Source organism: Gigantopelta aegis, unplaced genomic scaffold, assembly GCF_016097555.1.
Source record: "Gigantopelta aegis isolate Gae_Host unplaced genomic scaffold, Gae_host_genome ctg3218_pilon_pilon, whole genome shotgun sequence".
Classification (NCBI taxonomy): domain Eukaryota; kingdom Metazoa; phylum Mollusca; class Gastropoda; order Neomphalida; family Peltospiridae; genus Gigantopelta; species Gigantopelta aegis.
The window spans coordinates 28,003-38,388 of NW_024533237.1; the positions used below are offsets into that span (position 1 = coordinate 28,003).

Here is a 10,386-nt window from a genome sequence, read left to right on the forward strand (position 1 = left end):
GTGTCTCAATGTGTATAATACACTAAAGTATTAGTATGGGACTAGAACAAGTGTCTTTAATATAGAAGGTGTCCTTTATAAAAGGTTCCATTGTACTTACCAGATGCTTTTAGCCATAGAGAAGATATTGATCTTATTTGTAACTGAGATACAGCAGCCATGACAATATGGGCGTGGTCCCCAAAACCAATATTTATTAAAGTTTAATTATAGGGGTTCTTCTCCACAACGTGTTACTACTAAAAATGGCAATGGATCGAATGATAAATTTGTATCCACTCTCTAATTATACATTCGGTACTAAAGACCCTCTTTATGAGAAAGATAGAACAGTGGAGTCACGTTTTTTAAGACTTAAGGAAGATTATGAGCAATCTGGAATGAGACGATCGGTTGATGGTGTTGTGTTAGTACATGAACACAACTTACCTCATGTATTACTGCTACAACTAGGTGTGTTAGTAGCATAATGTATATATATTTATTTAATGCATTTATTGTGGTTGTTTGCATTGTTTTACAGTGAAACAATGTTACTATTAATAGTAACAGTATATTGGCTGTAGCTATATTTAGATTTTGGATAGATTTGTTGATGATGTAATGATGTGCTCGGTTTTATTTCCCTTTAAAAAGTATTGCTCATGGTCCTGCATGGTACCTGCTTAGTATAGTGGGTTTATGATATAGAGACTTAATACTTTTATGGGAGATTAAATGTACAATGTACGTTTAACTATGGACACTCTATATATTGAGGACACTTGTTCTAGTCCTATACTAATACTTTAGTGTATTATACAACCTCTATATTGAGGACACTTGTTCTAGTCCCATACTAATACTTTAGTGTATTATAACCTCTATATTGAGGACACTTGTTCTAGTCCATACTAATACTTTAGTGTAGCACCCTCTATATTGAGGACACTTGTTCTAGTCCTATACTAATACTTTAGTGTATTAGAAAACCTCTATATTGAGGACACCTCTATACTAAGGACAGTGTCCCATAGTGTATCTACTATAGAGAAGTATCCTTGTACCCATTACTTGCATGTGCACCATACACTCTGAGCACGTAACTTAATAGGTCCTAGCCCAGCAGGAACGACATTTTTCAAGTTACCTTCTGGTGAGCTAGAACCTGGAGAGAGCGAGACTGAGGTGTCCAAAGAATCGTCAATGCTACCCTCGGAAAAGATGACACGCCTCGATCGAGTTGGGTAGTAGAAGATTTGGTAGCTAACTGGTGGCGTCCCAACTTTGAGTCTCCGCAATATCCTTATGTCCCAGCACATTGTACACATCCAAAGGTATTATATATTATAATAATGGGGCCAAACTGATGTAATGTTCTAATTATAGGAACATAAGAAATTATTTCTAGTTCAACTACCAGAGAAAACAATGTTTCATGTTCCAAGGAACTATAAACTGGTAGCTGCTCCATTGTTTGAAATATATGACAATGCTGCTGGATATGGACCTGTTATAGCTAGTTTTACCACAAAACTTGTCCAGATTTAATTTTATATATATATAATATGTATATTGTCAAAGATGACATCTTATCACATCACATATATCATTTGATGGCTCATATCTGTACATATTAACTGGGATATGTGCACAATATAGGTTAATACATTTATTGTAGGCAGTGTCTAATGTTGGTAATAGAACTCTGTCATTTTAATGGAATTTAATACTATATCCCAGACCCTATACCTCAAACATCGGAACTCTATATGTAGTAATTTCACATTAAAGTATTGTTCATTGCTGGTACTCGAGACACTGCCATTATTGTATAGCATTTATGCCTAAGGTCTTATAGGAATAATTAGGGGGTGTGGTTTCCTAAAGTATATACTGTATAAAGCTATATGACCAAAGCTGCACTGCCATGTGCTTTTAATATTATTCAATAGGTCATGTTTCTATTAACAATATTAACATGCTTTACTTATTAAATCAATAACTTGGTATATTAACAGTTTTAAAGTGTATATATGTAGCAGTAAGTAAGTAGGTAGCTTTCTACATTCATGGATTTTGCATCAGATAATCAATACATTTGCTCCATTCATCAATGGTGAAATCAGAAGCATTAGGACAATGGACTCCATTGATTATAAACATGGGTGTTCCAGTAATACCACGATGAGCAGCATACTTCCAAGCATAGCGAGATCTACGAACTATGACGTCATCATCAAATCCTTTTAACACACTGTATAGGGAACAGAGATGGAATGATTAATACAATCAAAAAGGACCTGTCCTAATTACAGGGGTTTTCCTCATTATTATAGAGAGGTTCTATAATGTTATCAGTCTTACGTTGATGAAGACACTTTTGTATTGGCTTCTGTGAAGAGTGCTATCTTCTGCTTAACTTGAGGCTCAGTTAAATCAACAGCACCTTCTAGAAATTCTATAAAGAAAAGAATAAAAATATTAATAGACAGTAATAATAAATATGAATGATCTTCACGATCTTGATCTTCAAATGCAGCATCAAGATAGTTTTCAAAGTTAAGATATGATATACATTTCTCACTACTTCTCCAGCTTGTTGCATAAAGTAAGCATTGTGATGATATCTGTATGGATGGATAGATGGATGAATGGATGCATAAATAAATAGATAGATAGATGAATGAATAGATGAATGGATGGATGTAGTTATCATGAATTTATTAAACTCACGGTAGTGGGAATATATGGACCAATATTTTAACAGGTTTTCCAGTATAAGCTGTACGTACCTGTAAATATATATTATATTCAAAGAACAAATTATTAATAGTATATAATAAGAGAATACCTGTTTTAATGTGGGATAATTGGCTTTAGAACCATCACACAAGCTATATCATAAGATATACACTATAAGATGAGGCTACTTGTAGACTTACTGATCATAAAATGCTTCCACAAACTACTTCTGGCTCTCCTGTAGAAGACTGAAACACATATCCTGAAATAAAAGAATATAACATTAAAGTAGGGCCATCTACCTAAAGTGAACCTCTCATATAGTATATTATATTGGTCATTTATTGCTATATATTGAGGACACCTCTAAACTAAGAAAAGGTATTATATATATTCACAATAAGAGGTTGAATTGACTTCTCTGGACTATTTATTATATTACTGATCCATTCAGCAGTGAAGTGGACAACTACCTGGAGGTCGTGAAGGAATTGGTGTTTGAGAAAGAACCAGACCAGTAAAACAAAGAGTCAAAAACAACTTGAGTAAGGCCATGATACCTCAGAAATACTGACAAGTAGTAAGCCCTCACATGTACTTGTTAATTTAATGAAGCACTTTTGTGAACTTTGGTAACTTATAAATGCATTTCCATAACCAATGAATTTATTATAACAGTTTTAAAGTGTATATATATAGCAGTAAGTATTGTAACAAGTAGCTTTCTACATTCATGGATTTTGCATCAGATTATCAATACATTTGGTCCATTCATCAATGGTGAAATCAGAAGCATCAGGATAATGGACTCCATTGATTATAAATTGAGGTGTGCCAGTAATACCACGATGAGCAGCATACTTCCAAGCATAGCGAGATCTACGAACTATGACACCATCATCAAATCCTTTTAACACACTATAGGGAACAGAGATGGAATGATTAATACAATCAAAAAGGGGCTTGTCCTAATTAAAGGGGCTTCCTCATTATTATAGAGAGGTTCTGTTATGTTATCAGTCTTACGTTGATGAAGACACTTCTGTATTGGCTTCTGTAAAGAGTGCTATCTTCTGCTTAACTAGAGGCTCAGTTAAATCAACAGCACCTTCTAGAAATTCTATAAAGAAAAGAATAAAATATATTAATAGACAATAATGAATGGTCTCACGATCTTGATCTTCAAATGCAGCATCAAGATAGTTTTCAAAGTTAAGATATGATATATTTCTCACTACTTCTCCAGCTTGTTGCATAAAATAAGCATTGTGATGATATCTGTATGGATGGATAGATGGATGAATGGATGTAGTTATTATGAATTTAAACTCACGGTAGTGGGAATATATGAATCAATATTTTAACAGGTTTTCCAGTATAAGCTGTACGTACCTGTAAATATATATTATATTCAAAGAACAAGCTATTAATAGTATATAACGAGACAATACCTGTATTAATGTGGGATAATTGGCTTTAGAGTCATCACACAAGCTATATCATAAGATATATATTATAGGACGAGGGTACTTGTAGACTTACTGATCATAAAATGCTTTCCACAACTACTTCTGGCTCTCCTGTAGAAGACTGAAACACATATCCTGAAGTAAAAGAAATATAATATTAAAGTATGGAGATCTGTCTAAAGTGAAACCTCTCATATAGAATACTATATTGGTTCATTTATTGCTATATATTGAGGACACCTCTAAACTAAGAAAAGGTATTATATTATTTTTACAACTAAAGAGATTGTCTCTGGACTATTATTATATTATTGATCCACTAAGCAGTGAAGTGGACAACTAACCTGGAGGTCGTGTAGGAATTGGTGTTTGAGAAAGAACCAGACCAGTAAAACAAAGAGTCAAAAGTAAGTTGAGTAAGGCCATGATACCTCAGAAATGCTGACAAGTAGTAAACTCTCACAAGTACTTGTTAATTTAATGAAGCACTTTTGTGAACTTTGGTAAACTTATAAATACATTTCTATAACCAATGAATCTTATCAAGTGAAACATGTGAGTGATGACCTTTATAATAATAATATTCATCATTTATTTCTGTCTACAATTTCATTTGCTAAATTGTATAATTGATTTCTTTCAGGACTGACTGTGAACTGGTTTAAAAATCCTATAGATTTACTGGAATATTCTTGAGCTAAATTTAAACTCTCTTTAATAGCTGAACTCTAAATAAAGAAGGACAAAAAAGACTATTAGAACCTCTTTTAAGGATACCCTCTTTCACTTGTTCTAGTCCCATACTAATACTTTAGTGTATTATATAACCTCTATATTAAAGACACTTGTTCTAGTCCCATACTAATACATTAGTGTATTATACAACATCTATATTGAGGACACTTGTTCTAGTCCCATACTACTACTTTAGTGTATTATACACTCTATATTGAGGACACTTGTTCTAGTCCCATACTAATACTTTAGTGTATTATACTCCTCTATATTGAGGACACTTGTTCTAGTCCCATACAATACTTTAGTGTATTATACAACCTCTATATTGAGGAGACCTCTATACTAAGGACTGCATCCCATAATATTCACTATAAAGATGCTGGTACATTATAACTGCTGACACAGCCTTTTCAACATCTCCTGGTCTTTAACTGCCTCCTCATTAATTTATACAGCTCTGGTACCTATAATACAATATATCTCCATTACTAATGACATATGGTTGTCATGACAACCTCTTTAGCAGCAAATAGAACAGGTGCAGTACTTAATCCTAGTTTCAGGTCAACAGAAACTGGGTTTTCCAAACTCGGACTCTGTAGCTTGAAAATCTAATACATCATCGATAATCTATAAGATATATTGAACAAAGTACTATTAAAACCAGTTTTTATAACCTGAAAAGCAAGTCCTGCATTTTTGCCATATTGAAAAGCAGCTTGGCAATATTCTTCAGAGAGGTTACTCAACACAGCTACCTTAAGTACATGTACAAGTCATAATATGTTAGTGAGTTAACACGATATGGTCCTTACAGCTTGACATGAGTATGCCATTAAACTTGCAGTCTTTTTAAAGGTTTTGTGAATATATTGCTCAAAAAGTGTTTCAGCATCACCACTTGTATTATTTAGCTGCATAACTTCACCTGTTGTATTGAGATTAACTTACTTTCTCTCTTTCTCTCTCACCTCGTACTAAATCTTCTATCACAGTAGCTACAATATCAATGACTTGTGCATTACCGAGTGATGCCAGACATCTTGATGCTTCAGCTAAAATAAAGTTACCAGCCATTACAGCCTATATAAAGATTCTTTTATATATACAATATCTTTCAAATATTGCGAACTTTTCTTTCTCCCCATATTTATTAACAGAGGGTTTTCCCCTTCTAGTATCAGCACCATCAATGATGTCATCATGAATAAGACTGGCTGTGTGAATCATTTCGGTTACCATGGCAATCGTCTGCTGAGGCAGACTGATAAATTGCCTATAAAATAATCTAATAGTTATTTATTAATCACATGACTGTCATGTGACCTGTGTTGCCGAGTATAGTTGCAAGTAGCTGCCATTAACAATACCATTGTAGGTCGGATTGCTTTGCCACTACCATCAAAGAGATACCGACTACATTCCTGCAATTCTTGACTCTCTGAAACCAACTCCTACGGACAAAATGAAGAACAAAGTATTGATCCATTAGCCAATGTATAAATCTATTGATCCATTCATTATCAATACATCCATTGACTCATCTATCCATTTGTCCATATGTCATACTTTATGAATAAGAGCTGGTAATTGTTGGAGGCTCTCAGTAACTTCAGGACACACAGCATCCAATGATATCCATCTCCTAGTACATTTGACAAAGTAATATGCAATTTTTCTGCTAAATGTAGCCATGTGGGTGGGCGTGGCTCATAAATTTTCACTTAATTAATTATAGCCACATCCCCTCTGGAACAATGGAGTACCTTTATCGTCTCCCTTTTTATTTTTTACAAGCTCCTCAAGTTCGAGTTAAGAAAACCATCATTTATAAAAGCCCCATCAGCAACTGTAGTATTTGGTATCATCTTGTTATCCTATTTTCTGGTAACTGGTGGAGTTATTTATGATGTCATTGTAGAACCACCTTCAATTGGTTCAACTACAGATGAATTTGGTCATAGCAAACCTGTAGCCTTTATGCAAGTTAATATATAGTATTGTATTCTAATGTAATGTTCTGTCTCTCTCTCTCTCTTAGTATCGAGTTAATGGGCAATATATTATGGAGGGTTTAGCGTCCAGTTTCTTGTTCACTCTTGGAGGTCTCGGTTTATTGTTTTAGAACGAGGCAATTCTCCTGGTCTATCTCGATTTAATCGGATTATGTTATTGGGCTTTGGATTTTTCAGTGTTATCACATCGTTCTTCGCTTGTCGAGTCTTTATGACTATGAAATTACCGTGAGTTTGCCCCTATTTATTTTAATAATTAATTATTTTATTATCATTATTTAGGGTTATTTGAGGTGATACATGTGTTACCATGGCAACAATAACTTACTTTCTTTGTACATTTTATGAATAATAAAGTTATGTTACATGTGGTCTTTTAAGTTTACGGACGTATACGGAAACATTCTGAAATTTGTATGGAAATGAAATTGTACTAAAATTAATTAAATATTCCGTATACTTAATGGGTGTCGTCTTTTATTGATTGGTCAGTTTTGAAACTACTGGCTCCAAATTTGAGTGTGAAAAACCAGAGATTATGAAGACCTTCTTCTTTTCTGTCTTCTATCTTCATATAACTTTAGCTTGGTGGCCATTTAGCGAGGACTCTGATAATGATGATGATACAACTAACGAGAAAACACCACAAAACAATGGAGTTCTTGTCCCTTTTGAAATAGCATCAGCTGAGCAGAAGTTCTTACAGGAAGCCAAGCAGTTACTGGACTTATCCCCTTTAGATCAATGTCAACATAAGGTCAGTAATAACGTATTATAGGTAGTATTGGGTATATGAGTACTAATATGATGGAGACTGGTCAGTGACTATTAGAATATATTTTTTACAGGTTATTCATGCTCTACGTAAGTCTTGTAGTGAAATGAGTGAAGAAGAATTAGCAAAGATGAGTGTTCAGTTATTGAATTGTCAGTCTGAGGCTGAAGGACGTAAAGTGTTCCCTTGTACAGTGATATGGTACGTGAGTAATGAGGACATGGAACATCTCTCTCTCTCTCTCTCTCCCCCCCCCCTCTTCTTTCTCTCTCTCTCTAGACTGTAGCAGAGTGTACAGGACCCATGGATGCTCACATGTGGAATGCCTACCATATCATAGTAATAGAGCTAGATCAGTGTGTTATGCTACTCGACAACAACAATTTCGACATCAACAGGAAGTTTCTGTGTAACCAGCTCTCTCACTCAACATTACAACAAATCAAAGCAATGGAAGTTCTAGCATCAAATCACGAGCAGGTACAGCAACTTATGAAGTAATGGAACCTTTCACAAAGGACACTTGTTCTAGTCCCATACTAATACTTTAGTGTATTATACCACCTCTATATTGAGGACACTTGTTCTAGTCCCATACTAATACTTTAGTGTATTATACAACCTCTATATTGAGGACACTTGTTCTAGTCCCATACTAATACTTTTAGTGTATTATATAACCTCTATATTAAGGACACTTGTTCTAGTCCCATACTAATACTTTAGTGTATTATACAACCTCTATATTGAGGACACTTGTTCTAGTCCCATACTAATACTTTAGTGTATTATATAACCTCTATATTGAGGACACCTCTATACTAAGGACAGTTTCTAAGCTTGTAAAGTGTCTACTATTAAGAAAGAATTAACTATCTCTATAATGTTAAATGTATTTTTCACATATAGATAAGACGTTTTACTAATGAGAGTCTTGAAGAAGTTAAGAGAGAACAGTGGGGGGTTGGTAAGATGTAGAAAGATCTTCTCCAGCGACAGACAAAACTATCTACTTCACAAGAGGCACTTGAAGAATCTATTCATGAAAATATTGATCACCTTACTGTAGAACGTTCTCTGATACAAAGAAGTCAACAACAATTGAAGAACATGACAGATAATATCAGACAACAACTTGGTAAGTGAACTATATGTTATCTAAGCTTCATTGCTGGTAGAAATACTTTATAAATATTTATTTTATTGTTGTAGAAATAGCTCGAGAGATGTTGGCATCTCAGGATAAAAATCGTCAAGAATCTCAACAGAGAATGAAAGAGGAGTTGGATCAGTTGAGTGAGAATGTTAGAAAAGTTTGGAAGAGAATAGGTAAGTCGTATGTACTGGTATATAGCAGGTTTGTGTGTACCTCATACTATGAATATTATTATAATAATATAACTTGCAAAAGAACTTACTAATGTACTCTCCTATACATCAAAGGTATAAAAATGATTGTAATAATTTTTGGCTTTAGTGACCTTTTTTGTTTTCCTATAAGTACATGTGTTCTCTCTTTGTCCTCCGAGGGAGACAATCATATGTGTCACTCTGTGTGCCCTCTAAGAGAGAAAACCATGTGTGTCCTTTGTGGTTTTTAAAGACAAATCCATTGTCTCTCTCTCTCATTCAAATATACACTTGTTCTCTAAGAGGAATGCATTCATTCACTATGAGATGTCTTATATTAAATATACTCTCTATTTTATTTATAGTAACTTTATCTCTTATACAGATAACAGTACTAATGATCTACTAATACTTCTAAATGAAATAAGTGGACAATATGAAGATACAATATCAAATCTTAAAACTATCAACAATACTGTAGCACATGTTCTCTCTTTATTGGACACTATGAACAGTGCTGTTAGCGTACAACTTGGCTGGGTTATGGAGAAAGTAGGCGGAGCTCAGGACGGTCTTCGTACACTGACAACTACAGCTAGCCATTTTCTTTTCTTGTTGATATCCTGTCTAATATTGTTGTTTCTAAAAGCACCTTGGCTGTCTAGACTAGCTCTACTAATATTAGTGTTGGGGAATTTGTTAACTGAACTAAAGTTTCTTTATAGTTTTTAGTCTGGTCCAGTTAGCCGGGATACTATTAACTATATTACTAGGTAAGTACTCATATAATATAATACTGAGGTTATTTAACAGTAGAGTAAGTTCCTTTAATATAAATGTTATTAGCCTAATCAAGAGTGTCCTTTATAAAAGGCTTTAGTGTTGCCTGTGGCTGTCATAGTTGGACACTATTGAATTATATTATCCTAATTACAGGGATATCCTCATTTCAGAGGTTTATTAATACTACAAAGGACACTGCATATACCTCATATTGTTAATAATGAGGTTACATAATATAGGCCCCTATAATCATTTCATTAATGATATTGACACAACTTTTCATTAATATAATTCATTTTCAATTGTTAGGTGACTGGGGCAAGCAGTGGTATGGTCACTTCAAACAAACCAACACAGCTAGACCTTTATCTCTCTCTACCAAACCTCGTACTATCTCTCCTGTTCCAACATTGACCACTAACAATAGTCAGGAAGTATCTGATGATGAATTAGATGATCTTTACAAAGATATTACATCAATGGAGGCTACATTCCAAAGTTTCCACCCCTTCAACACCTATTCCCACGTCTA

At 34.1% G+C, this 10,386-nt stretch overlaps 1 protein-coding gene and 1 pseudogene across 1 annotated transcript; one reads left to right on the forward strand and one right to left on the reverse strand.

The window, feature by feature from the left end:
* Positions 1-245: 245 nt before the first annotated feature.
* Positions 246-1,546, forward strand: LOC121391987 (annotated as a pseudogene).
* A 3,873-nt stretch (positions 1,547-5,419) lies between these two features.
* Positions 5,420-6,161, reverse strand: LOC121391988 (all trans-polyprenyl-diphosphate synthase PDSS1-like). Its single transcript, XM_041523413.1, is given in 7 exon segments — positions 5,420-5,503; positions 5,505-5,561; positions 5,609-5,689; positions 5,747-5,859; positions 5,903-6,014; positions 6,064-6,080; positions 6,083-6,161. Coding segments are annotated over 7 exon segments (543 nt in total).
* Between the last annotated feature and the right edge of the window lie 4,225 nt (positions 6,162-10,386).